Raw genomic sequence first — 27,185 nt, forward strand, 5'->3', positions numbered from 1 at the left:
AGTAGCCTAACTTAAAGCATTGAAAGCATGCATGCTTGATTTACTTTTCTTAGCCTATCCAGTGGATTTATTGGAACGACGTAGGGTAAAAAGCATCTCAAGGCATTTCCAAAAAAATTCCTTTAAAAATTCACCATGGATCTTTTGTTAAAACACCAAAGGTGTGAGCCATACAGCATTCAGTCATTCATGCAGAGTCTAATTTGAATTTAAAAATGAGAGTCGTATTGCTTGGAATTGTGTTTGCCCTTTTCACAATTAAGGTAAGCATTGTTCTTTTATTCGATTTAATCAAAAGATTGTGGCTATTTTTGTAGGCCTATTAACATGAAAAGTAATGTTTTGTTTGGTATCAAGATCCATACGTTTGAATGTGAGCCTCCGGACGTCCACATAAAAGAAGAAGAAACCTGCTACAATGACTTGCTTGCATTCAACCTGACAGGAGTTCTGACAGGTAGCTTCTTTCATTTGCACCAAAATACTTTTTTTAACATGACGAATATTGCCTTTTGTAAACTAATGTAAGCTACAATTGAAATCAGGTCAGGACAGCCTGGCATCCCTGAAGGTCAAATAGCCGTTATCTTTTTTTATAGGCCTATTTAAATCTCATTATTTCCAAATTTGATATCCACTAGATTGCCCAGGTTTGTGGGATGACCTGAACTGTTGGCCACCATCTCAGATTGGTCAGACCATATCACAACCTTGCCCGGCATTCCTCAAAACACAGGGTAAGAAATTCTCCTCACAACTTAATGTCACTATAGTCTGGTTGACTTCCAGAGTCTCACACCACTTCACCAAGAATTGTTTTGACATGTGCAGCACAGTATTTATGCCTATTTAGACATGGAAGCTACAAGACCGGTTCCCACTCTGGACTCAACATGCAGTCCTGAGTGGCGTAGTAGAACATTTTGCACAAACATATGGGTGGCAGCAAATCTCACTGAGTATAGTTCAGTGATGTCAGCTCAGAAAAGGACTTTGAAGAAGACACGCTAAGGACATGTTTGAGTTGTTCATGTTCTGTGTGGCCTTCTGTTTTCAAAACACTCTCAAAGAGATTGATGGCTTGGTTGGCATGGTCTCAGGCTTCTTAAATGGGAAGATGAGGGCAATCACATTTAGATGCAGAAATCTTCCTTATTTGGGTATATTATGTGGTGAAGTGGTCTCTTGGGACTCATGTAGTATTTGGATTGATAATTACTTATTATAAAAGCCTTTGTTTATTTTTGTTCATGCTGTAATTTATTACACTCTGTATTGCTTGGTATTGCACTGATTTGTTGCTCTAGGGATTATCTACAGGAACTGCACCGAGCAGGGATGGTCCGAGGCCTTCCCTCCGCATGAGCTTGCTTGTGACATATCCATGAATGAGTCCTTTACCTTTTTCAGTGAGGTAAGTCTTTACTGAGAATTTGGTGTGTGTGTGTGTGTGTGTGTGTGTGTGTGTGTGTGTGTGTGTGTGTGTGTGTGTGTGTGTGTGTGTGTGTGTGTGTGTGTATGTGTGTGTGTGTGTGTGTGTGTGTGTGTGTGTGTGTATGTGTGTGTGTGCGTGTGCGCGCACGCCAACAATTTATCATACAGGACAAATGGCAAATGATAACAAATATTTTTTTCTGATATGCAATGCACAAACATACTGGTTATACTAACAAGCCCCCCCCCACCCCATAAGCCATACACTGATGCTAGCTATATCTAAGAATCTGCCACTAAGATTCAATCTGCCTGCTTACCTTGATTAATTGTCTCATTCTGGCAGCAGTCCAACAGAGAGCTTAACCTGAAGCATTTAAGCGAACTCGTTAAACTGTCTCATGGTTCTCAAGGATCCTAAAAATATGTCAGCTCATTTATACAGCTGTTAAATTTCAAATAGAACTTAATGAAAAAAAAAACCCAGTAATCTTGTGGATCTTACCCTAATCATATGGTTGTGATAAATGTAATGGTGTGTGTCAAACACAAGCCCCAAACACGAGTGGAGTTATTGTAGTTCACTGAATAATTGATTGCCGTTTTGAATGTCTCCAAATGATTCTGATTGTGGGTCTTTTTATACTCACTGTTCTTTCACTGTGTCGAAATGCAACAGTATTGCGCAACTACTGCATCACCAGGAATATTTTTGGATAGAGTAATGACCTGTAGTGAGACCTGGAGACATGACCTGGAGAAATGCATAATGCAAATGGTCAAAAGGTCACACAAGGTCAACAACTTGCCCTCCATTAAATGTAACAATTACGTTCTGACTCACACGTACTGTACACACGCCCTTGTGCTAAAAATTGGTTTGATAGGCAATCTCTCTCTTTTTGTCTTCGCAAGTGACGCGAGTGGTTGTGTATGCATAACACGCCATCATAGCTGCAGCTGCTATTTAGCTGATCTGATATTAATGGCCTCCTTCTCCTCCTCTGCAGTCTCCACAGTTCCATTCCTATCTGCCTTATGTGAAGGCCATGTACACCGCTGGCTATGCTGTCTCTCTCATCTGTTTAGTCATCGCCATTGCCATCCTCTGTCTGTTCCCGTAAGTTAGCGCTTTTCATACGAATAATGACCTCATTGTTACTTTCTACACTCTAAACTCACTCACTCATACGCACACACAAACAAACAGTAACACACTCACAGACAGACAGACAGACAGAAAGACAGACAGACAGACATACAGACACACACAGACACACAGACACACACACACACACTTTCTCTCATTATTTCCCCTCTCTCTCTCTCTCAGGAAACTGCACTGCACTAGGAACTACATCCACATCCAACTCTTTCTCTCCTTCATCTTCCGGGCAGCCTTCATCTTCATCAAAGATTCCGTGCTCTTCTCCAGTGAAGCCATCTACCACTGTGACTCCTACTCGGTACGAGGTGTCTACTACACACAATTTACAAAACGCATTGACACATTGTCTATTTAAAACAGACATTGGCAAGCCTGTAGTAAGCAATCTTTCTTGCCAAAATCTGATGGAACTATTTTTATGCCAATCTTTTGGTCATCTGTTCTATTCTATCCCATCCATCTCCAACATATTTTGTCCACTTTGTGCCACCAAATTGTTTGGCATGTGTACACAAAATATTTCCAGTAATATTGTCTGAATATCAATGGGTGCTTTATGTGACTTTTATTAACCACCACAAAAGCAGCCATCTGGCTGCTCCTCTGAGTAGAGGCTAGTCACATCTTAAGTGTATTCTATACTGTACCTCTCTCATCCCAGTTACCGTGCAAGCTGGTGCTGTTGGTTTCACACTACTGCATCATGGCTAACTACAGCTGGCTACTCGTGGAGGGACACTACCTCCACACCCTGGTCAGCGTCTCCTTCTTCTCCGGGAGGAAGTACTTCTGGTGTTATGTTGTCCTTGGCTGGGGTGCGTATAAAATGGTGGCCTTGTGTACTGTTTAAGTTCAATGTTTTTCCTCTTTTTCCATCAAACCCCTTTGAATGAAGTTTAGAGTTTGATTATGACCATTTGATTGGAATGCAGAAAGCTATACTATAGATACAAGTGTGAAATGTATCTGTTCTTGTTCTGATAGGTACACCAGTGGTTATAGTAGGAATCTGGGGCTTGGCAAAGTATTTTTATGAGAATGAAGGGTAAGTTGAAATAAAGAACACCAACCGCATATTGCTAATTTAAATGTCATTTACAAAACTCTATATCTTTATCTTCACCTTTATATGAAAGGTGTTGGGAGACCAGAGACAGTGACTGGATATGGTGGATTCTCAGAGTTCCCGTCCTCCTATTTATTGTAGTAAGTAATGTGGCAAAGCTATTGGCCATACTGCCTCAATTACCTTAATATTGGATTTGTACCCACTTTTGTGTTGATTAAACTGTTGTTGATGTTTTTGTCCCCATAAATAACCCATTCAATTTACAGGCAAACCTATTCTTTTTCCTGAACATCATAAGAATACTGGTTGGCAAATTGAGGATGTCTGATGTTCACGGAAATGAATTCAATCAGTACAAGTGAGTTAATTATGTCTGTTCGCCACATCATTGTGATATATTTAAGCAATATGACACGTGTTGTAGTGGGGTTGGTAAAAGACATTGCCAAGGCTGTAATTTGGCTGTAGGTACTGTAGAGGTTAAAGGTCATTACACCCCAAACTCAGGTTTTGTAACCATTTTTCAAGTCTGAGCTCGCCTAAGACCTATCTGCCAGCCACCTACTTTGCGTTTTTCTCACTCAAGGGTGAAGTTATGAAATCACTGTTCTCTCGCTTGGAATGAATGTAATGTAACGTTGAATAATTCAGTGCAATATGTGGAGCGATTACTAGCGGTAAAAGGCCTTGAGTGGCGATGTCCTGTCACACTGCCACTCGTGTCGTGATGCAATAACATTATTGTTATTGTATTACTTTATGCCATTCTTGTGTACTGTATTTTATACCATCATTCTAATCTCAACCAACATATAAAAAGTTATAACGAAATACAACTGATCTGAATAACCAAAAATAAGAAATTATCACTATAATTACTAACTAAATACTTTGATCTGTTTTATAGCTGGTTTTATCTTAATTTCATGCTACTTTTAACTTCCTCTATGGTGTTACTTTTATCCTGCGTGTCTGTGTGTATGCATTGTAGCACTTTGAGATCATTTATTTGATGTAAAGCGCAATATAAATAAAATGTATTATTATTATTATAATTATATAACAGGGATTTTAATATTTGGAATGTCAACATGCTATATAAGATGCTGCTGCAAAATGCATCACTGGTGATTACTAATCGCAAAGTACAGTAATTTATTCTCCATTTATCTGTGTCTTATTACGACATCTGTTGTTTATATGAATGTAATGTTTATGTGTTTTCTAGGAGACTTGCCAAATCCACATTTCTCCTGGTGGCCCTCTTTGGACTATATTATATTCTCTTTGCATTCCTACCACACAAAGTAGACGGTTTAATTTACATAATATGGAACTTCACAGAACTGGCGCTTGCCTCAACACAGGTAATGACGGCTAACGGTTCCTTCCTTCCGGCCTTTCTAACACTTAAAATGCTTACAGACCTCAATATTTTTTTTCCGCTTTTCTCTTCAAGGGCTTTGTAGTGGCAGTACTCTACTGTTTCCTGAATGGAGAGGTATGTTTGTTCTCAAGGTGTCTGAAATGTGCTCAAAAATATTTATAACTTAAGTCTAAGTTAAGTATTTTCCATTTTTCTTGTTTGTAGTTTGCTCTCGACATGACAGTGATGGTTGCTTTTACTCAGTGGTTCTACTGACATACAGTCTGAGACTCTTCTGAGCAGTCAATTACATCACTTGACACAATGCTTGTATAACGGGGCTGTTCAGCCTCCAAAACAGCTCAAAAGCAAGTCAAGTTCTGTATCACAATTGTGTTATAGTAAGATTAAGAAAATGGCAAACACTTTGCTGCATCACATACCCATATAACGGTCAGAGAATGTGAAAAAAGCAGTAATGTAAACGTTTGCATTACATAATGGCTGTGACTCCACAGGTACAGTACGAGATTCAGAGGAAGTGGCGCCGGTGGAGACTGAAGCAGAAGTTTAACGGCACTCCTGGCCTGCACCACGGCTCCATAAGCCAGAGCGGGTGTCCCCTCACACAAGTGTCCCTGCTGCCCAGGAGCCCAGCCAGCCAGCAGCTCAGCCTGGTGTGACCCCCCCCCCCCCCATACCCCCCGCCCCTGGTGGGGTGAACCCCTGCCCAGAAAAGACCAACAAGGTCGGCTTTTCTGCCCTCGCACCTTTCTCTACTCACTTTCCCTCGATCTCAATGAGATCTTCGTGGGAAGGGATATGAGGATGAATTCATGAGGATTTAGGAAAAAACAACTGCTGTTTTAAGAGAATCCAGCTGTACAGTACATATAAGCAAGTCTTATTGACTTATTCCACCTGTTGACCGGTTTTTGTTACCTGATACAAGGAATTGTCGGCTGTCACGATCACCTTTCCTTTCTTAAAGGATGCTTCAGCGTACCCTATACAAAAGGAGATGTGAATGGAAGCACTAATGCACCTACAAACATTTAGGGAATTTTTAAGATTACTTACTGTACTGAGGAACTATGTAGCTAAAAACATGCATAGTTCACCTTTAATATTCCAATATCATATAGGCAAAACCTATAACAGTCTGTTACTGGTCACTACCAAACTCTTGGTTGATTCCAAAGTACTTTTTCCACATAGAATTGACAGGACATTTTTACACATATGAGATAATTTGCATATTTTAATACAATTTATCTGTGGAGATGATTTTTCATTCTCCCTGATCTGTTCTTAAGTCTGAGGCAAATGGTTCCTGGCATTGTCATCCTGGAATTTGAAACAACATGAAACATCCTGAAATAATCCAGACCGCAAATGTTATCCATGGCATTCCAAGCTATCCATGACAATCCATCAAAATGATTATTTTGTTCCCTATGCATGCCATTATTCAAAGGTACCATCTGTCATTCTAAGCAATTTCTAACCTGTGACACTTTTTGTCATATTCCTAAACTGTAAAAAAAAGAAAAGAAAAGAAAAAAAAGAAACACTACATTATTTGGTTTATAATTATACAGTCCCTTTTCACAAAAAGCTAGGATGTTGTCTCAAATGATCTCCAAAGCTCATAAGCAAAGATGCAGAGCTATTCACTTTGTGAAAAATTGTGGGCAAAAATGGAACAATTTAGTAATATACTGTAGCTCTGTAAATTAATGTATGTAAGGGACAGGGCTGAAAAAAACAACATTGGATTAAAGATGGGCCAATTAAATATTGAAGTTGGTCACTTTTTTGGTGAAGTATACTGTATACTTTCTAGGATGTTGAAAAGTAACAAAAATCATAATGGACTGATTGAAACAACGTTCTGGGATTTCATAAACAAACATTCACAATTCACAAATCCATCTTTGTGTGCATATTAGTTGATAAAATGGCATGCATATTAACTTTCACAAAACAATGCACAGAATACATATTTAGACTAATTTGGTGAAATATTCTCTTTGCTATGATGAGAACTCATTCAGTGTAAATAAACCTCCACTTAATTTGTGATATAATTCTATATATTTGCTGATTCATACCAATATGCAAATTGTTTCGGTAACTATTCGACTTCTAAAAATGTCCCAAGCAGAAACGCATTCCATGCAAAAAAAAAAAGCACTATGCCATAAGCATCAACTGAGGAAAGTTGGTAGTGACCATTATCGGAGTTTTCTGGGGATTGCACTGCAGATTCTAAGCCAAAAATACAAACCGAATGCAACCAGTGACTTTCCAACCACTTACTTGACATTCAGAACTTCACAACTTGACATTCACTTGGGTGCAATAACCACGGAGATCAACACCACTGCCACCTACAGGACTACGTCCAATCACCTAAGAGAATATTGCTGATCAGAGTATGAGACACCATGGCTAAGGCCTTATGACAGTCATTTCCAATGTCATCACTTAGGCAACCCTTTGGTATAATGGTCACTGGTGTGAGTATGTGCCACCGGACACAACTTGACACGAACACACAAAAAAAAAAGACGCCATGAAGCAGCAAATACTACAGTGGCATTTCTTCAAGCAAGTGGTTGCATACAAACTTGAATTGCAACTTTGGAGTGTTCATGGAATCTAGTTTGTCAGGACCTTTGTGAATTAAGAAACTAAACTGCAAAATGGCCGGAGTCTTCCAGGTCAAACCGATTGATTAAAAACAAAATAATAGACACTATCTTTGGATTGACAATGATTGTATATTATGCATTACTGCTTTCAAATAGATGCAAGATATTGCTTAGAATGTGCACTGTAGAAATTATTGTAGATGATGTACAGTCAAACCGGTTCCATTCAGACATCTTTCCACCCACTATCACAAAGTGAAATCTTGTAGAGACAGAGCCATGAATTTTATTCTATTGCAAATATTACATAAATCACATTTTCTAGTTATCACATATTGTTCAATGGCATTTTGTTCGTTGTTAAGTACAGCTTTACTAGCAACAATAACAAAAAAAACTTTAGCATGTTGTTATTGTATAGGCCTACTGCTAACACTGTTGATTATTATATTCTAAACGGTGAGACTCTCAGGCACTGGATGTTGACATGTTGGAATGTATAAAAATGTCTAAGTAGAGCTCATTCTTAGTGTCATCTCACTGATGTAATACAAAAGAGAAATCACATGGGGCAACTCTCACAATTTGTGAGAGTTTTTTTTTTCATACATCAGTTTAGGCACTATACTAAACCTTCATTGTTGATAGATAGCGCAAAGTAGTTAGAACAAAATCAAGTGCATTAAGTTAACAATGGGGTTCTGTGACCGTTCTTTGACCATAATAAACTGAAGCTGTGGTGGAACAATGTGGCTTCTCTTTTAGACTACAGTTAGAGCCCTCTTGACTAACCAAGTTAAGTCCTTTCCCAATGTCAAAGTAAGCCAGTTTTAAAACCATACAGATGCACAATACACACATTGATGCATAAAGCAAAGTCAAGCACCAACATATTCCATTTTAGACTGGCATTGTGATAACTTTATGATCATAAATAAACTGATAGATACCGGTAAATTGTGATTGCTATTTTAGTCTGGATTATTCAATTCTACATGGCTACCTGAGGAGTCTTGTTTCTCTTTGAAATGCAAAACCTCATCAATAGAATCTAGCCCTTGGATCGGTACACTGGAGGTACCATGGTGGCATAGGCAGACAGATTTAATTCATTCAGCAATCCCATACTTCGTCTTCATCTCCTCTGCCAAGGCGACGTAGGCCTTCATAGCATCTTCTTTGCTCATCCCTGTAAATCAAAGGAGCAGCAGTGTCAATACATGAAATCACTCTAAATTATTAACATACATACCAGTAATGTAAATACCAACACATTACTCCAAAGTAAGTACTAACCTTTCCTGCCTTCCCAGGCATCCCATTTAGACTTCCCTGCGAAGTCTAACATTCCTGGGCGGCCTGTGGTAATGAACAAACCGGTTATGCCAATGTGAGATAAGACATTTCTAGCATTCTACTGGTATGAACAGCCTACTGTATGATGGCATGCCAGACCAATGCATCATTGTGCAAGATTTCAATACAAGAAATCTAATACAACCAATAGACTATAGAAAACCCAGAATCTTTTCAGGCGATATTAGCTGTGTCAACCTTGCAATGTGTGCAAATCAAAACAGTAACTGCTTCTGAAATGTATCACACCAAAGAACTTCTGATCGTATTTAGTAACACAGTAAGCCTATAACTTTGCAGTGACCCAATACTGGAATCCACCCAATCGCGTGGCTACCCCCTTGGTAAGAATAGGCAACCTCTGCCCTAGTTTTTGCATTGCGAAAGAGGGTCATTCGACTGAAATATTCGTATCGAATTTGCCTCACTCTGATAATGACAATGAGTGTGTATGTTTTAAAGGGTTACATGTTCATATCCCCTGTAACAGTTGATAATAACAATCTCAACACGTTTAAAACGACACCCGCTGACAGAAGAATCCAACAATCATCATGGACAGACTCGTGCAAGATTCTCTCTCATGTCATGCAGACTTACTTGTGTTCACATCCCCCACTGTGGCTTGCTTGTACAACGAATAGATCTGCAGAAGTTCGGCATTCTCGGGCTGTGTTTTCAGCTTCTTCACCAGCTCCGCGGCCTGTTCGAATTCTTGCTAGGAGATCATAAAACAAAACAAAAATAAAATAACGTATATCACTCAATGTATAATTACAAATGTGTTTATCTAATAATTTCACGTTAACTATGTTGGCGATTCATTAAAACCATTTATTTTCTGCAGTACACATAATTGGCGGTCTAATAATCATTAATGTCTAGATGACTGTGGGTGAAACGTTATCTGGCTGATACATCATGCTAGGCCCAACCAACTAACGTTATCTCATCTTCAGAATGGTAACATTTACGTTATAGGACAACTACAGATATTAGAGCAGAATGTTGTGCTCAACCTAGATATACAACAAGTAATACGCCAAAATAGTAGCTACACTGTCCTAAATCAGCCCTAACGCCAAACAAATAAGGTTATTTGCAGATGTCACTTACTTGAGACATGTTGCCGTATCCAGTACTCCTTTCAAAGCCACATGCAAGGGATCAGGAAGTGGCAATATATGGGCGGGGAGAAGGAAGTGCAGACCGTAGAAGTACCATAGACCAACCACACGAGGGCAGGAGATGCTAACTGTTAGAAACTGATTGACTTGAACTCATACTATGATGCAAGCATTAATCATAAACTTTACAAGGACTGTTTGAATGGCAAAGTGCAAAGACTAGGAAAGCATATCATTGTTATGTGGATTTTTTTTACAAACATATTAACACACAATTAAAGCATTCAGTTCAATAGTATACAATATTCAATCATGTTTAATCAAAGCATTTCTTGAACATTTGCTGAGATAATGGTTTACAATTTCACACAAGACGATGTAGGCCTATCTGTCTGTACCAAAGACATATGAAATATAACAGCAGATAAGCCCTAGAAGTAGGCAAGTTTACAAAAGCTTCACTTTGATTGCAAAAGATGTGAAAAGAAGTGCAGGAACAGGTTTGGCATTGTGCTATGCTAACAGTTTAACAGTAAACTATTCATCACTATTCATTCAAGGACATATTTCAAAATAAATTGTAAGTGGAACTAGTAGACTATAGCCTACTGGAGTTTCCCAACAACTGTCCCAGATAAATCACCAATACTACGTTTTGGCATAGATTTGATGTGGGCTATAACATGCATGTGAACAATTCAGCAGTCCTCCAGGTCATGTTTAGACATAGTTAGCCTAGAACCTGTGACCTGCATATGACATATGACAACATTAGATAGGTGACACAGGAGAATCACAACGTGAAAAAGGTGAGCTATTCAATAAAATTCTACACTGGATTGCATGTGTCTCATGTGGCATCAGACCACGCCCCCGTGGTATAATTTCCCCTCCCCTCAGCAAAGTCAATGTTCTGCGCTGACCTCTCACTTGGAGCGATGGGAACCGACAGATGTGACCGCGGCGGGCGACTGTGTCGAGGCCACCGAGGCAGAGGTGGTGCTTCCAAACGTAGCCCCCCCTCACAATGCAGATAGTCCCCGGCTCTGTGAAGATGGCTATTGCTCTCACGCCACGCTTCAAGTCCTCGAATAACCCCAGGACCGCACGACTGACCGCGGCCTAGTCCGGCTACAGGCGCGGCTGGAGGGCCGACACTTGCTCGTCTCTTCACATGGATGGAGAAGAAGCCACGCGCAGCAGTTGGATATTGAGACGTGGTTGTGTACAACATCAGATAGCACACAAACAGCAGCACAGCAAGGCGTTCTTAATGAATCTCACATATTCTTGTGATTATGATATAAGGCCTTAAATACAATCATTTGTTCTGACACAACCCAACACTGTGAGCTTTTGGCATCAGTAATAAATAACAATCTTTCCATTTTTAGATAGGCACATATAATTATAGCAATTATGACAGGTATGTCATTTCCCTGTTGCCTCTTTGGATGAGTGTGGTTTGCTTGCAGTGAAATATCAGTTTTGGAGTTTTCGCCAAGCCACCTTTGATGATCACAGATACATCTATGATCGTATGCTTCTGACATACTGTAGGTGTGGCTGCTCAACAAACTGTGTGTGTGTGTGGGGGGCGGGAGGTAATATACCTCCAGCACATTCATCTGAGCAAGAGTGCCCAATTAAATGGTTATGGCTATGGTTAAGGTTATGGTTATGGAATTTAGCACGCTTTTGTCCAATGCATTAACTGGCTGTGCTGCACGTTTAGACTAGGGCACTGTGTGCAGTATGGGTCCCGAACTTTACACAAAAAAAAATCCTAATTGGTTTAAAAACACTGTTGCTCTTTCTGACAACAAGCGACTCATTGTCCCACAACAGGTTTTTACCATTCGGGAAAGTCCTCCTACAGCAGCTAAAATAGCACCAGTAGACGCCACAAGAGGGCTATTTGGGGCTTGGACAAAACAGGAAGTAACTGACCAAACGCCTGCTGGAACTGTGCCCAGTGAAGGATATGAAAATACTAGTACCTCTGTTTCAAAAATGCTAAATTATACATCACTCTACTGTATGTACTGTAACATCTCAACATACTCAAATGTTACTTCCCTCTTTTCTTGTGTTTCTTACACAGACAGACAGACAGACAGACAGACACACACATTCACACACACATACACACGTACATGCACACACACACACACACACACACGTACATGCACACACACATACACACACACACACACACACACACACACACACACACACACACACACACACACACACACACACACACACACACACACACACACACACACACACACACGCACACACACACACGCACACACACACACACACACACGCAGGTCTCAGACGTCACTGATGTGCTGCTCGACTCCATTCGCCGCCTCCTCGGGCAGCTGGAAGCGGATGCCGCGGTCCCGCTCCCACCCGCGCCGGATGCGGGCCAGGCGGAACGCCACGCAGGGCACGGCCAGCGCCAGGCGGCCCAGCAGCACCGCGCACGGCAGCACCAGCGCCAGCACGAAGGTGGGCGGCAGGTAGAAGTGGTACCGGGACGGCGTGAAGGCCCGGTCCCAGCCGAACAGCAGCGTGTGGAGGGTGGACATCACCAAGGCGGTGTAACCCAACCGTGACTGGAGAGGAGAGAGGACAGAGAGGACGTAGGGGGGGTTAGGGTGGAGTTCCAGAACAAACAGAGACCAGGGGACAAAATAGTTGAGGAGAGGAGAGGGGCATTAGGAACAAGAGAGAAGGAGAGAGGGAAGGAGGGATCAGAGAAGAGAGAGTAGTACGTTGAAGGAGTGTGTGTGTGTGTGGGGGGGGGGGGTTTGATAAGATTGGAGGGGCAGAAGGAAAGAAGGGGTGGGACAGGGAGAGGCAGACCAGAAAAGGTAGAAAAAGAATGAGAAAAAGAATGAGAGTAGAGGTGAAGGGAGAGAGGGAAGGAGGGGAAGGGAATGACAATGGGAGAGAAAGAGCAGGCAAAAGGAAATGGAGAGGGTGGGAGAGAGGGAGATGTTTTATGCATGATCTGGAGCTGCACACACACACTTATGAAGACAAGTATGGTACACACACACACACACACACACACACACACACACTTATGAAGACAAGTATGGTTTCATGACTTCTTGAACTCGGCGGAGCTCAGACACATAATCCGGAACATTCCTGAAGAGAAGAGTAGAGGCCGGATGCACAACCAGAGGGCATGAGATGCAGCAGACTCCAGACTCAAAATGGCACAGACTGTTGTTGCCTCACAGGGATGGAGACTTTACATTTTTCTTTTTACACACACACACACACACACACACACACATTATTTCTTTTCCCCCAAACATAGTGGAGTGGTTCAACTCAAATTTCATAACAAATGATCATTTTATGATAAAAGCGTCTGGAAGCAAGCATTTGGAGGAGAAACTCACAAAGGGGATTTGATCAGACAGAATCGTACGCCCAGCGGATTCGGCCCTTGGGCCAACATATATGGAATTTTTTAGATGGAAAAGGAAAGAAAACACATAAAATTGAAAAATGTGTTAGTTTCCTTGAAAAAGGTTATTTTGATACTGGTGTTGAATTGTACAGTATATCTAAAGGGGTGGGGGGTTGGCGTGGCACAGCTGTCTATAGTGTATATCATACATACAGTATACAGTATACAGTATATTATTTAACAATGCAGATGTGAATGGAGTGAATACACTGAACATAAAAATAGTAGATACTATACACAAGTGTAGCATAATGAATAATTGGTAATTAGGCAACAACTGCTTACGCTTATCACAATCAGCTAATGTGAGAAGAGCCGTGTTTAATGAAGCTCACAGTATTTCAGTGATGACTATTGCTTCAGCCCAGGTGAGAAGCCCTCTTAGTAAAGGCAGGCAAGTTTACCTGTGTTCAAAGAACTAAGGGCACCGACAAAAGCAACCAGTCCTACTGCTTCCTATGCCAATCTTCAATGGAACATAATTACAGATATCTCAATAAACCATAGTGACATGAACCATAATGACACGAATGTCATTATGGTTCATTGAGGTAAGGTGGCAGGTGTGTTTGAACTCCCTTCCTTGTAGCATCCATTTCTGCATTCCACAGTAGGGAGAAGTTCACCTTGTCTAAATAGCAATTATATTTCCTTATTACCTTTACTGTAGGTTGAAGATACTGTATCAAAGATCCTTAATTATTGACAAGATAGAGCAACATAATGCATCTCTATGGAAGAAAAATTTGAACAGTTCCTGTCTGCTTAAAGAGGCGTGTCGCAAAGACGTCATAGTGGGATATCGATCTCTGTCAGATTGGCAAGCAGTTCAGTTCGAATGTTAACAGGTCTGCTTAAAGGGGGATTTAGCCCCCCTCCCCTTTGCGAAGACAGAATGCAGAAATGATCGAACGTTTGCGCCTCTCGCTCCGCTTTAACCCTCTCTGACTGTATGTAAGACATAATGTATAGATTAGAATGCCAGTCATTATCGAGAAAATAAGTCCCGACAGAGCGAACAGGACCCTGACACACCAGCGGAGGGGTCTTGCTTGTCCTGAAGAGACTTATTTCCCCCATAATAATTGGTTTGGATGATAAGGCATCACACAAGGGTCCACTTTGGGCCCAGTTCTCTTCAACATCTACTGTATATTAATTATATTGTCTCTTTAAATGGTTGTCAAGTCCAACTTTATGCTGATGACACTATTTTGTATTCTACTGCTCACTGCCTGTATTGTTCAACACGCCATCGACAATCTACAGCTTTCATTTAATGTTCTTCAAGAAGCTCTCATTAAATCTTCAATTAGTACCAAATGAAAAAAAAACTAAATGTATGATATTTAATATAGCAAGGAACATTAAGGTTAATGGTGTGCAAATAACCACTGTTAAGTGAAGAACAACTATTTTAGCCGACTCCCCCGTAGACTCCCATTCATGCTTTGCGACCGCCCCCTATGGGCACTATGGGTGAACTGCAACCAGTTTTGATACAATGGGAATGAACAGGCTAGTAGATGGGCTCTGATGGAGGCTACATAGCCTACCTCTCGTTGACTCTGGTTGTAATCTCACCAGCAGTTACTGCAGCTGAGCTGTTAGATCTATAGAACATCTACTTCCGTGCAATAACATGGTCTCATAGTACTACATAAGCCAGCCATTACTTTTATAATCATGATGGGGCAACGCTTTGGGCGACACAATGTAGCTTAATTTAAAAACGAAAAAGTCATGAGAAGGGTGAGTTTGCCATCATTTAGAAAAGTTGCCAAATTTGTTGCTAGTCGCTAGATAAGATTGAGGCTCTCTCTCTCACACATACACTCACAATCTCTTTTTCACACACACACACACACACACACACTCGCGCACACACACACACACACACACACACACACACACACACACACACACACACACACACACACACACACACACACACACACACACACACACACACACACACACACACACACACACACACAAACTCAAGCAAGCACACACTCCTCGATGCGGGTTTCCCAGGCTGTGGCGTGTACTGTACTGACCCCAGGTCACCTACGCGCAGGGCCACACAATCGTGGCCCGGGGACGCTGCGGTGACCTCGCCGGGGCCGAACTCTCTTCTCTAATGAGACCCGAGACCCCTCAAGCTTCACGCTCGTGCCGGCACCAAGCATGCTCAGACCGCGCAGGAGCTGGTAATTATTTGTGCCCCCCCCCCCCCCCCCACCACACACACACACACACACACACACACACACACACACACACACACACATCAGGCCGTGGGCTAATACTTAACGAGGGGGGTGGAGAGGGGAGTGGCAGGATGGCGGAGGTGTGTAAAAAAAGCAATTCACCTGCTTGTTCCTTCCATCACAACTTCTGGTGAGTCTGTGGGCTCCAGGCACCAGATCACATGACATGGGTTTTTAGAGAAAGAGACGGACGGAGGAGGAGGAGGAGGAGGAGGAGGGAAGGCTTTGAGCTTTAGCTTTGAGGTTTAGTGTGTGTGAGCAGCATGGTCCAAATATGCTGGGCAAAAAAAAAAGTCACACAAGTCAGACAATCCTGACAATCTGGCGCTGAGATATCTGTGGTTCTTTTTGCCCTGTGACATGAATAAATGAAAGAGAGATATACAGTGTATGTGTAAGGCTATCCCATATACAGTGTATGTGTAGGGCTATCCTCTTTCATCATGGAAGCTGTGAGTACAGGGAAGTCTTATCAGATCCAACCATCACAATGGTATTCACACTGCATGCATGACAACACAGAATGCACTGTGTTACATTATGACGTTGCCAGTGTATTGTTACATCTGTTTTGGAAACTATTTCCTTGCCAACAGCCATGATTTCTCCAATGCTACGTCCAGTAGCCTGAGACCGGACAGCTGTCACGCAATCCTCAGCGCAGGCTTATGAGGACCTGATGGACCCAACCTGGCCCGAGGAATTGTGTCGAGAAATTTCCTAACGCCTCAGGAGGTCTGACAGGTCAGAATACAGAGGGAGGAAGAAAGGGGGCGGGGGGCAGACAGAGGGATTGAGACTGAGAGAGAGGTAGAGAAAGGAAGAGAAAGAGAGAGAGTGAGAGACAAAGAAAAAGAGAGACAGAGATCAAAACAGAAAGGGACAGAGAGGAAGAGAGAGAGAGAGAGAGAGACCCCGAGTTTTATCCTAGGATCTAGCAGCATGTGACTAATCTCATGCCGTCTGGATCAGCTTAACATAAACATGAAGGAGCGAAAGAGAGAGAAAGAAAGCGAGAGAGAAAGAAAGAGAGAGGGAAAGGAAGAGAGAGAGTTCAAACAGCGCAACGGCGGCGACGTCTGAGGCAGAGAATGACAAATCCCCGCTAAATGAAACCATTATGGCGGGTTTCACCTCTGTGCATTTCCAGACACACAAAGAGGGAGGAGAGAGGCTGTTTGTGTGGGGGCCACAGGAGAGGAAAAGAGCGAGAGACAGCAGAAGCAAGGGACAGAGACAGGGTGAGAAAGAGAGAGAGAGAGAGAGAGAGAGAGATCAACAGTGTGAAAGACGGAGCTAGACAAGACAGAAGAGCACGCGAGACAGAAAGACGAACGCAGAGAGGAACGTGACCTCGTGAGGTGTCGGGCTTATCCAGGCCCACAACTGAACAACAACTGTTCACCCAGGCTGAGGAGATAAAAACAACTACATACTTCACTGGAACACAGAGACCTCACAGAGCTGTGTGTGTTATCTCTAAACTCCACCCTAGCATACACACACTGTCCGTCAGACTCCCCGGATTCACAAATGAACAGAGAAGGTCAATGAGCTGAGTTGGGCTGACCAGCATTCAACACTAAACAACTGGACAAGACTGAATCATACTTTTGATTATGTGTATGAAGTACATGCATGCAGTATGCACACAGTGGTGACCAAAAGTATTAAGACAACACGTATTACTATCCACATCCCTAACCACAAACTGTGCATTCTACAAAAATACTGAGGCTACAGCCACACTATACAATCTCCCTCCAGATGCGTGTTTGCCATTCAGAATACTGAGCCCCTGAAGCATGCATCACACTCACACATAATTCTCAACATTGTTTAATGAAGAATTGAACTGCACTACAGATGTGACTGAAGGCAACACGTATTTCATTCTCCATGTTGCATTCACCTTTGTCAGGGTAGTAGTGGAGTAATAGTCTTCTTATTATCTTGATTTTTATTTTGAATTTCACGTTTGTCTCAATATTTTTGACCACCACTGCATGTACATACATACACACATACACACAAAGCATGAACTAATCACAGACTTGTATGACACAGCATTTCACAAACACACAAATACACACACACACACACACACACACACTTGAAGGCTCTACATCATATTTGCAGGCTCACCTGTATAAAGGTGAACTCTCTCCAGTTGAGGGAGTTGCCCACTGAGGGCAGAGAGGCCACAGCCAGCAGCGAGAGCAGCCCCAGGGCCAGCACGCCCGCCGACACGTACAGCTCCACCCTCCACACCTGCTCAGCATCCCACACTTCAGGCGGACCATTCTTCACCTGCACACACACACACACAAGTACACATACATGTACACACACACACACACACACACACACACACACACACACACACACACACACAGACGTTAGCATGATGAGGAAAAACATACATTGACACCAACACAATACATGTGACTTAGTTCAGTACGGTCCACAACAGGCCTGCATACCATGTTGAGTTCAAATATACTGTATATACAGTGATGACACTGACTTATCAATGGAATCATTATCGACGGAACAATCTCCTTTGGCCTGTGCCCATGCTCAACTACTTTCCTGGCTTTCCCAGTTGAGTAACAGGAGTTCACTGACAATAGCAAACATTCCGGTTGGCCAAAAATGCTATTATGAAAACACAGACTTGCAAACAGGTTTTTTTTGTTTTGGTGCTGTGACTTTGTGTTTTCACATGGTTTTACACTGAAAATGGTGTCTCTGCCTCTGGTTTAGCTTTTGTAGCTGTTTCGAGCAAAGAGAAGTCTAAGAAGAAGAAGAAATTAGTGGCAAAGGAAAAACAAACTATTCCAATTAGGAAAATAAATCAATGCTAAATTAGGTTAGATTAGATTAGCTAAAATTAGATTAGATTAGATTAGATTAGATTTAACTTTAATGTCATTGTGCAGAGTACAAGTACAGAGACAACAAAATGCAGTTTGCTTCTAACCAGAAGTGCAAAAAACCCCAAATGACTAATGACTAATGCAGTTCCATACAGATAGACATTTCACAAATGCAAACCATAGGGTCTACACCCATTTTCATTGTCAACATTTCAAAAGACTTTTCCACGACTTTTCTAACCTAATTTCCATGACCTTTCACACCTTACAAGCACAAATGCTGTGATGCCTGCCAAACACTCTTAGACATTGAATAAAATGTACAAAACTTTTTTCCATTCCTTTTCTAATCAGTAACTGAGTTGAAACTACCAAAATGGAGATGTCATTCTCCATGGAAGAGTAGCTGGTGTAACCCATTACACCTGCTGCATAACATGCTTGACTATTCACTTGCATTTGGTTCCACCTATAGGCCTCAGGAGAACCACAGGCACTATGACTGAGACCTAGAAGGGGTGAGTGAGGCACAGACTTAGGGCAGGGTGTGTATGTGTGTGTGTGTGTGTGTGTGTGTGTGTGTGTGTGTGTGTGTGTGTGTGTGTGTGTGTGTGTGTGTGTGTGTGTGACAGGGGCTGTAAGCGGCGTCTGCTGCTAATTAGCAAGGATGTGATTGCCATGCAGCGCCTCTTCTCAGTTCCCAAGGAGACCGAGGGGGATGGGGTGGGGTGGGGGTCTGGGTGAGGATCCTATGTTTACCCTGCCTTCTCTCCCTCAACCAGAGTGACAGGGTGTGTGTGTGTGTTGTGTGTGAGCGTTACAGAAACAACAATGCAGGAGAGGATGCATGGATGGATGGATGGATAACTTATCTGGGGTCTGCATCAAACATGAAAAAGCTGCTGTGTCTCCATGTGTGTGTGTATGTGAGAGAGAAAGAGTTTGTGTGACATCAGATGTTGACAGTAATAATTCTCAAAAAAGAGAATAAATCTCCAAGTGTGTGCAATGTGTGTGTGTGTGTGTGTGTGTGTGTGTGTGTGTGTGTGTGTGTGTGTGTGTGTGTGTGTGTGTGTGTCTGTGTGTGTGTCTGTGTGTGTGTGTGTGTGTGTGTGTGTGTGTGTGTGTGTGTGACCTTTTAATTCTGTGTGAGACTCCTTTAAACAAAATTTGGATTGTGCTATGATAAATGTCTATCTGTCAATCCAAATAAAGAAGTAAACTGTGTGTGTGTGTAATATAGACTTGCGTCACGGGTCACAAATAGACCACCAATACAGCACAGGACGCACAAAGCTAATTGCTGTAATAACATCTGTGTAATCTCCAATCAGGCAAGACTCTTTAACATGCGTCGCAACAGTGGGTAGCTTATCACTCAGAGTAGCGCAGCAGCCTCCCTAGGGGTGTTGATTAGTGCAACCTCACACCACCCGCCTGCGTTGGGTGTTGTGGGGGCAGCAGGGAACCACTGGCGGTGCAGCAGGATTCAGCATCATCACAGGGAGAGATGGATGGAGGCGGATGGGGGTCGGGAGTTGGAGGAGGGGTTGGGGGGGGGGGGGGGGGGGGTCGGGGGGGGGGGTTGAGAGTGGGACAGGGTGGGGTGGGGAGGGTTGAGAGATACAGACAGCAGCTGAACACCAGTGCCAGGCCCCGGGCCTTTTTTCAGCGCCAAAGGGTGGGGGCACAGATGTACGACAAAGACGGCATGAGGGAAAGAGGATGTGGCAAGAACAGGAGCCGAGCAGAGAGAGAGGGGGGGGGGGTAAAAGCCTGACGCCATCAAGTCAGGAGACAAGCTGAATGTCTGAGCGGATTCTCGACCTTCAGAAATGAATATTCTAGAAGAATCCAAAGGTCAAATGGTGGATGGAGGATAGAAAACAAATAGGCTATGTAGATCTGGGATGCTTGAGCCTAGTTAGTTGTATACATTATTTCTTTCAATTGATTGGGTCAGAATGTTCTTATTAACATTGTATTTTACCTGTACCTGTGTTAGCTCTTCAACAATGAATCTGGATGACAATACTGTGTGTGATAGTAAAACAACTGTCTTCAATATGATTTCACTGGATCTGACACACAGTTGTAGTCTTGCGTTCTTGCGTATTGTTTTGGTTGATATATTCAAGCAGATCAACTCAACACACGTCATCCAGTGTTTCCCCTAGAATTTTTTCCAGCAGTGGTGCCGAAAATGCAGCCGTGGTGCTGCGCCACTACTGGATACATTGTAGGGGAAACACAGCATCATCATTTCAGTAAACAAATAAAAGAATACCCTTGAGACCCACACACCGTTTAAGGACACTCCTCGCTCACCTGCTTGTATGCGGCGTTAAGAATGGCGTAGCGGGACGACCTGAGCATGGGCCTGCACAGGCTGTAGACGGCGTGCAGCGCGGCACAAAAGAACGCCAGCAGGCCCATCTGTTTGCGACCCTGCAGCCAGCGGTCCAGCCAGCCGGGGAAGCGCCGGTACTTGGTGCCGTGCCACAGCTGGAGGAACGCCGCCAGCAGCCCCGGCAGGTACACCAGCGCCAGCATCACCATGGCGACGGCCGGGAGCGTGACGTTGACGGTGTCGATGGGCAGCTTGTAGAAGACGTTCTTGCCCTCAACGACGTAAGGGTGGAGGACGTCGTGCAGGAAGTTGAAGAAGTAGAAGAAGAAGAAGAGGGAGAGGGCGAGGACCACGGGCGTCGTCCACACGGGGAAGAGGCGCAGGGGGACGTTCTCGATGTCTCGCGCCGAACTGAGGCGGCCCAGGTCCACAGGTAGGAAACCCATGTCCCGGCACAGCTGGGCCACAGAGGTCTTGGCCGCCACATTGTCACCGCACAGTAGCACCTGCAGAATGTAGTAATAACATAATAATACCATTATGTACAAAACATATAATAACTCTATTTTATTCTCCATTCGTTATTTACTCTTTTCTCTTTTCGACAACAATTACTAAGCATTCTACTGTCGGTACATGTAGGCCTACACATGTCTAGAATATTAAGTCTAATTGCAGAGCATGATATTAAAACATATTTTGGCACACACCTGTCTACTGCCGTCTCTTGGCCCAGTCTGCAAAGTCCAGGCGGAGATGACATTGAAGCCCTTCACCACCAGACTGTCAGGGAAGAGTGTTGCGAGCTGCTCCGCATTGGAGGGCCCGTCGTGATTAATGCTCGTCCCATTGCTAACATCCACCACTGTTTTCCCTGCTAGAGCCTCTTTAAGCTCACTTAGCGTCGAATAGTGTTCCACAAACAGACCAACGAACACAAGGTCGGCCTGTGAGGCAGCCTCCTGTTGGGTTGTCACCTCCGCTTCTTCAGGGAAAAGCCCAGAGAAGCGTTTGGGAGTGCGGCTTCCAATCACCACCCGGTAGCCAGATGCCACCAACCGCTGTGCCAAAGAACGAGAAAAATCCCCCGTGCCAAGGATGCCCACCAGAGGAGCGTCAGTACCAACGTCAGATAGGGGGCCTTGCGGGCGCCTTGAAGATCTCAGAAGAGGTTGTTTCATATCTCCCTGAGGCATGACTGCGGGAGAGTCTGGGTGTGCTGCACTGTTTCCCTTCTTCTGTAGTGAAAATGTCTCGAATTTATTCATGACAATTCACAGGACAATTTCAGACCGGCTACTAAACATGGTGATGAACATTATACATAAACCGGGTCTTCATCGTGGTAATTGTAATGATTTCGTAACCCAAAAGAAATCCACAAAGTGATACGAACAGACGAAAAAGTGATACGAAAGGATAAATAGGCCTATGTTGACATCGTATTTAACGTTACAGTTATACTGCAGCCTAATAATGTCATCATGTGTCAACTATGTAACTGTAGGCTATGTCAGCATGATCAGCGTTCAGCTAATTCAGTTAGCAACTCACCCACGTCCTTGATTGAACTCTCAGTCGGACAATATTAACGTTTATGGAACTGACACCGTATGACTTAACATATGTTTACAGCATAGTTCACATGCAATGAGGGAAAACACCCACTACAGGCTACATAATTTACCTATTCAACTTTTTAGTCTAAGTTGACTTCTCGCCATGGTTCCTCCTCCGCTTTTCAACCTGCCTGCCAGCTTTGCTACTTCCTCCGCTCAGTGTGTGTAACTTTAACACCGTGACGTTTCAAGAACAAACCCCGCCCTTCACCGTTCTGTGTGCATGAGATAAGTTCCCGAGAACTTGGGACAGTGGTTGAATGGTTGTGTATTGGTCCACTAGAGGCTTCAGTTGTTGTCTGACAGAGCTGTCGACTGATAAATGAAGAAACGAAGAACTAGAGATACATTTAATGTAGGCTAATTTAGTTTGCGCTAGGTAAGGCCAGGCTAGGCCAGGCCATGTTGTGAGTGAAGCACAGGCCTAAGGCAGAGCCACTCTGGCCTAAGGGTCAGACCAAGGCCGTAATCATAATAGGGCCTATGAAGCCTACTTTGAGGAGGAAAGCTTTTACACAACTAGATAAGTTTCCCTGCCCAATCGTGGCCCCCTCCCACCTTTCTTTTTAGGCTGCTCTGGATGCATTACATGAATGAACACATGGAACCATGGTAATAATAGCCACACAAAGGCATCAAAGCACATGCAGAGACTAACAGACCTAACAGGCCTTGTAGTATTATTATCTGTACTTACAGAAATAATGACAAGTGTAATGGTATTTATTTTTTATTTTTCTTTCAGTTCACCATTAAAATGATGTAGAAGGCTTAGGCCTATGTATTTTATTCACATTTTAATGTAGGTTTGTCAAAATCCTAGGCTGAGAGAGCAACTGGAAAACATGCCAAAGTTGGACTTTGACCGCAGGTTAGAGGCTGTCATCACCACTACATCAGGCTGCCTTTGCTGGGAGAGTAAGGTTAAACCCTTCAGGCGGCTCACTCCATCTGTGATGCGCTCTCGTCGCTTCTAAATATCATTGTTTGTTTATTTGCCTATTGATGTTGTGTCTCAGAGGTGGACACGTGCATAGCTGGAAGCTGAACAAGGGAACATGGAATGTCAATAGACACTCATCTACTTGCTGCATGGGCCAGAAAGCAAAGGAAAAAATGCTGGCTGGACAATAAATTAGCCACCAAGTGTCAGAATGGATTCCTCCACTGGTAGCATGTTGACATTCGGTGTCTTATGAAGTGTTGTCTGATGAAACAGACCATAGTATGTTCCAGAAAGTGCTGTTAGGCAGTTATCAGGCTTTTCCCACTCGTTTTCATAATGTGCAGTGTGCAGTGACCATGTTGGGTCATTTTCTCTTTTGCCCTTGAGAAAGAGCTGTCAGCTAGTGACAAATGCATGTTGAAAAGGCAGACACAGCACTGGGACCCAGAGCTGGCACTGTATGTTGTTAGTGTGGGGAGAAGAAGGGCTAATCATATCAAAATCCTTCATTTGAACGGCCACTATATAGCCTGAATTTAGCCCGCGCCACCAGCATCTTATTGGACGGGTTTGAAAGAGCCATATGCTCACAGGTCCAACTCGAAATTCAGATCAGGGTCACACGTTATTTTTTTTACATCCATGCATGGCACTGACAGAGTATTAAGGACTTGATTGGAATAGAATATGATAATAAAATAGAATAGAATAGAATAGAATAGGGTGGGCTGGAATTTGGATAGAATGAGATGGAACACACTCTTGTCACTGCCTCGAGCTCACTGAAGCTGCATTCATTTGCATGAGGCCTCTCACTGACGAGTCTGCCTTGGGTTTCGTGTCATACCACGGCTCCACCCTCACCCCAGCCAACAGCTCTGCCCCAGCTTGCGCTGAATGCCAAACGTGTCCATCCTAAACAAAATAAATAAATAAACAATTCCCCCTGTCCAGTTCACTCCCATAAGTTGCTTATCCACATTACCATAACCTTGACGGCATCCTTGGTTTGGATTAGGTGGCTGTGGTGAGACTCCATAGTCTGAGGCTTCTGCTCCGAAGCCACAGTTCACACTTGTGTAAGCTGAAGTGACAAGCCACACTGCATCAGGGAGTAAATGAGCAGCTCCGCTGCTTGTGTGCACACTGCTTCAGTCGCGTGATGCCAGCTGAGGCGAGTGTTGTGGTGGTCTCTAATGTGGATGTGGAAATACCCTGTGTCATCAAGCAGATTTGTTCTTGCTATGAATGAGTGAATGAGTGTTAATTGTGTGAAGTGAAAACCAAAGTGCACACGCATCGCAGACATGACTTAATCAGCAAAATTGTCACATATTTTTCTGTTTTAGAAACAGGACTGTTTGCATTGATTTAGTCACTCATCTATGGCACAGACAATCCTCTAAGTGATCCAGGATGCCCTCTGTGAGAAGGTGACCATTAACTGCCTGAAGACAAAGTGCATTTTTTTTAAGATTCACCTTCAGTCTCGTGCTGCCAAATATAAAGTAAACAACTGGGAAAAGCAAACTGGCTTTAGACCAGATTTATTCTCTAAGACTTTCATTATGAAATGTCCCCTCCTCTTCTTTATTTATTCATTTCACAGCATTTTAGGTAAACGATGGGGGGAATTAAGTCATTAAGACTGCTACTAACAGAGTGAAGTAGTAACACAGTTCTCATTCTTACCAGCCAAACAAGCTTTTATCGTATGCATGCATCTTACATAAAAAAATATATGTTCTAACCTCCAATCCACCCCAACACTAGACATAGCCTAGGCGCGATGTGGGTCACCTCTGTCTGGTTTCCCCTCACAAACTGACGCAAGTGGGCCCGGCGCACTGCCCTAACATATAGTGAAGGAACCTTCAGTGGCGAGCCCAAATCTGTCTGGCGAAGTTAAGATGTGTCACTACACAAAGGCACAGCACACACTCACACAGCCCAGGGCCTGTGACTCAGCTGATGGAGCTAACAGACTCCCAGACACACACACACACAGGGACACACACACACACACACACACACACACACACACACACACACACACACACGCAAACAAACAAACATATAGGTCAGGCCAGACAGTGAATAGACAACAAGCTTATGATGAAGTGCAGCAGCTAGCCACCAACCCCACACATCTCAACCACCACTGTTTCTGGTGAGGAGGGAGAGCATGGAGAGCCCTTCAGAGCCATATAATCAGTCTGGAGGATTGTCTTGAGAATCCTGCTCTCCTAAATAGTTGTTTATTGTTTTTTTTTTTTTTTGTTGTGTAATTTACGAGAGCCGCAAGCACTGGACGCATTTATAGACTGTTGAAGTCTTAAGATTGTATTTTTTTTGCATTTTTTTTTTTATCATTGTCAGACATTGACATTTGCGTAAGATATTATTGTCAGAACAACACCAAGGCAACAAAAAAAAATCCGCCAAGACCATTTCATTTCTGCACCACCACGATGAAGTGTCAGATAAGTGAGGAATTTATGATTAGTCCATTCTCCTTCACATTACACCATTGCAAATTCTATTGATCTTATCCACAAAGACAAGTGAAAGGCAGAGAGTCGAGATATGACAAGCTCACCCTCACCCTCCACCCCCACACCCCCACACCCCCACACCCCCACTTCCAAACAGAGCCATAAAAGGCCCCGAAGATGCCTTTATTTATTTCCAAAGAGCTGTCCTCAGCCATGCCCGCCTCTGCTGCTGCTGGTGTCAGAATCTTTTAATTTGACCTTTTTATATGCCAGCTCACGTGCGGGCACGCGTGCCGCCGCCGCCGAGTCCGATTCGTCCACGAGGGCGAAGCCCCCCGTTGTTGTTCTTCTCACTCCTCCCTGTCACGGCGGAGTCTCGTTCTCTCCCCTGCTCTCAGCTGTCAGTCATGGGGCTTGTTGACGGATGGCGACGCAGACATTCACGCTCCTCTACCCCCCAGACTCAAACTCCCTACCACAACCCCCCTCCCTCGGTCAGTTGTTTAGGATGATAATCAGCTGTTGGGCTGGGGATGGGGGGGGCGGGGGGGGGATGGGGGGGGGCATGCATGAGCAGAAGAGATGGGGTTGGGGAGGTGTTTCCACAGCCCATGGGCAGAGCTGTCTTCGGGGGTGAGAATGTCCTTGACGTGGGAAACAGCTTGACACATCATAGAGGAGATGTGGCTGATTGTTTGTTATGTCACTGAATCACGACGTACAGCGCCACGGCCACGCTCAGTCGCCGGGGGACTGGAACTGTGGGGGGTCATCGGTAGGTCGGACGCCCCAAAGGAAGATGTGCGCACACTGGTGAGAGGCTCAGATGGCTCTGGACGAGCGTCCTAAATGGCATCAAAGGGTGTTTTTCACACTGCACTGGACAGTTGTTTGTTTGTCACAGCTATCACATTTTGCATTGCATTTTGTGACTGAAATGTTTCACA

General features: G+C 43.5%; 3 protein-coding genes across 5 annotated transcripts in view; 1 reads left to right on the top strand and 2 right to left on the bottom strand.

Annotated features, from left to right (window-relative positions):
• sctr (secretin receptor) overlaps window positions 1-7,813 on the top strand; it is a 7,917-nt gene extending 104 nt beyond the window's left edge. The window contains exons 1-13 of the mRNA XM_062528344.1: window positions 1-263; window positions 358-457; window positions 642-737; window positions 1,308-1,414; window positions 2,445-2,554; window positions 2,768-2,900; window positions 3,264-3,417; window positions 3,587-3,647; window positions 3,739-3,808; window positions 3,938-4,029; window positions 4,900-5,038; window positions 5,131-5,172; window positions 5,556-7,813. The exon at window positions 1-263 is cut by the window's left edge and continues 104 nt beyond it. Coding sequence (XP_062384328.1) covers window positions 216-263; window positions 358-457; window positions 642-737; window positions 1,308-1,414; window positions 2,445-2,554; window positions 2,768-2,900; window positions 3,264-3,417; window positions 3,587-3,647; window positions 3,739-3,808; window positions 3,938-4,029; window positions 4,900-5,038; window positions 5,131-5,172; window positions 5,556-5,720 — 1,317 coding nt within the window. The 5' untranslated portion in view covers window positions 1-215 and the 3' untranslated portion in view covers window positions 5,721-7,813. The remainder of the gene's footprint in view (window positions 264-357; window positions 458-641; window positions 738-1,307; window positions 1,415-2,444; window positions 2,555-2,767; window positions 2,901-3,263; window positions 3,418-3,586; window positions 3,648-3,738; window positions 3,809-3,937; window positions 4,030-4,899; window positions 5,039-5,130; window positions 5,173-5,555) is intronic.
• Window positions 7,814-7,957: 144 nt separating this feature from the next.
• On the bottom strand, window positions 7,958-10,312 carry dbi (diazepam binding inhibitor (GABA receptor modulator, acyl-CoA binding protein)). The gene is made up of 4 exons (XM_062528345.1): window positions 10,167-10,312; window positions 9,651-9,768; window positions 8,991-9,053; window positions 7,958-8,883 (listed from the first exon to the last, which is right to left on the bottom strand). Exons 1-4 carry the CDS (start codon window positions 10,173-10,175, stop codon window positions 8,804-8,806), a joined length of 270 nt encoding a protein of 89 aa, XP_062384329.1. The 5' UTR covers window positions 10,176-10,312; the 3' UTR covers window positions 7,958-8,803.
• A 121-nt stretch (window positions 10,313-10,433) lies between these two features.
• On the bottom strand, window positions 10,434-22,951 carry steap3 (STEAP family member 3, metalloreductase). Of its 3 annotated transcripts, none has more exons than XM_062528343.1 (5): window positions 22,866-22,951; window positions 21,889-22,416; window positions 21,157-21,684; window positions 18,095-18,259; window positions 10,434-12,804 (listed from the first exon to the last, which is right to left on the bottom strand). In XM_062528343.1, exons 2-5 carry the CDS (start codon window positions 22,372-22,374, stop codon window positions 12,517-12,519), a joined length of 1,467 nt encoding a protein of 488 aa, XP_062384327.1. In that variant the 5' UTR covers window positions 22,375-22,416; window positions 22,866-22,951; the 3' UTR covers window positions 10,434-12,516. The 3 variants fall into 3 exon arrangements, with proteins under 3 accessions (XP_062384327.1, XP_062384326.1, XP_062384325.1); XM_062528342.1 differs by having other exon boundaries at window positions 22,733-22,941; XM_062528341.1 differs by lacking the exon at window positions 22,866-22,951 and having other exon boundaries at window positions 21,889-22,726.
• Window positions 22,952-27,185: the final 4,234 nt, after the last annotated feature.

Source organism: Sardina pilchardus, chromosome 23, assembly GCF_963854185.1.
Source record: "Sardina pilchardus chromosome 23, fSarPil1.1, whole genome shotgun sequence".
NCBI classification, from domain to species: Eukaryota; Metazoa; Chordata; class Actinopteri; order Clupeiformes; family Clupeidae; genus Sardina; species Sardina pilchardus.

Coding starts and splice junctions, on each gene's coding strand:
- dbi (XM_062528345.1), bottom strand. Junction 9,054..9,650: donor AGTGGGGGATGTGAACACAA/GTAAGTCTGCAT, acceptor TCATTACCACAG/GCCGCCCAGGAATGTTAGAC. Junction 8,884..8,990: donor TGCCTGGGAAGGCAGGAAAG/GTTAGTACTTAC, acceptor TTTGATTTACAG/GGATGAGCAAAGAAGATGCT.
- steap3 (XM_062528341.1), bottom strand. CDS start 22,446: ATGAATAAATTCGAGACATTTTCACTACAGAAGAAGGGAAACAGTGCA. Junction 21,685..21,888: donor CAAGAGACGGCAGTAGACAG/GTGTGTGCCAAA, acceptor TACATTCTGCAG/GTGCTACTGTGCGGTGACAA. Junction 12,805..18,094: donor GAGAGTTCACCTTTATACAG/GTGAGCCTGCAA, acceptor TCTCCTCTCCAG/TCACGGTTGGGTTACACCGC.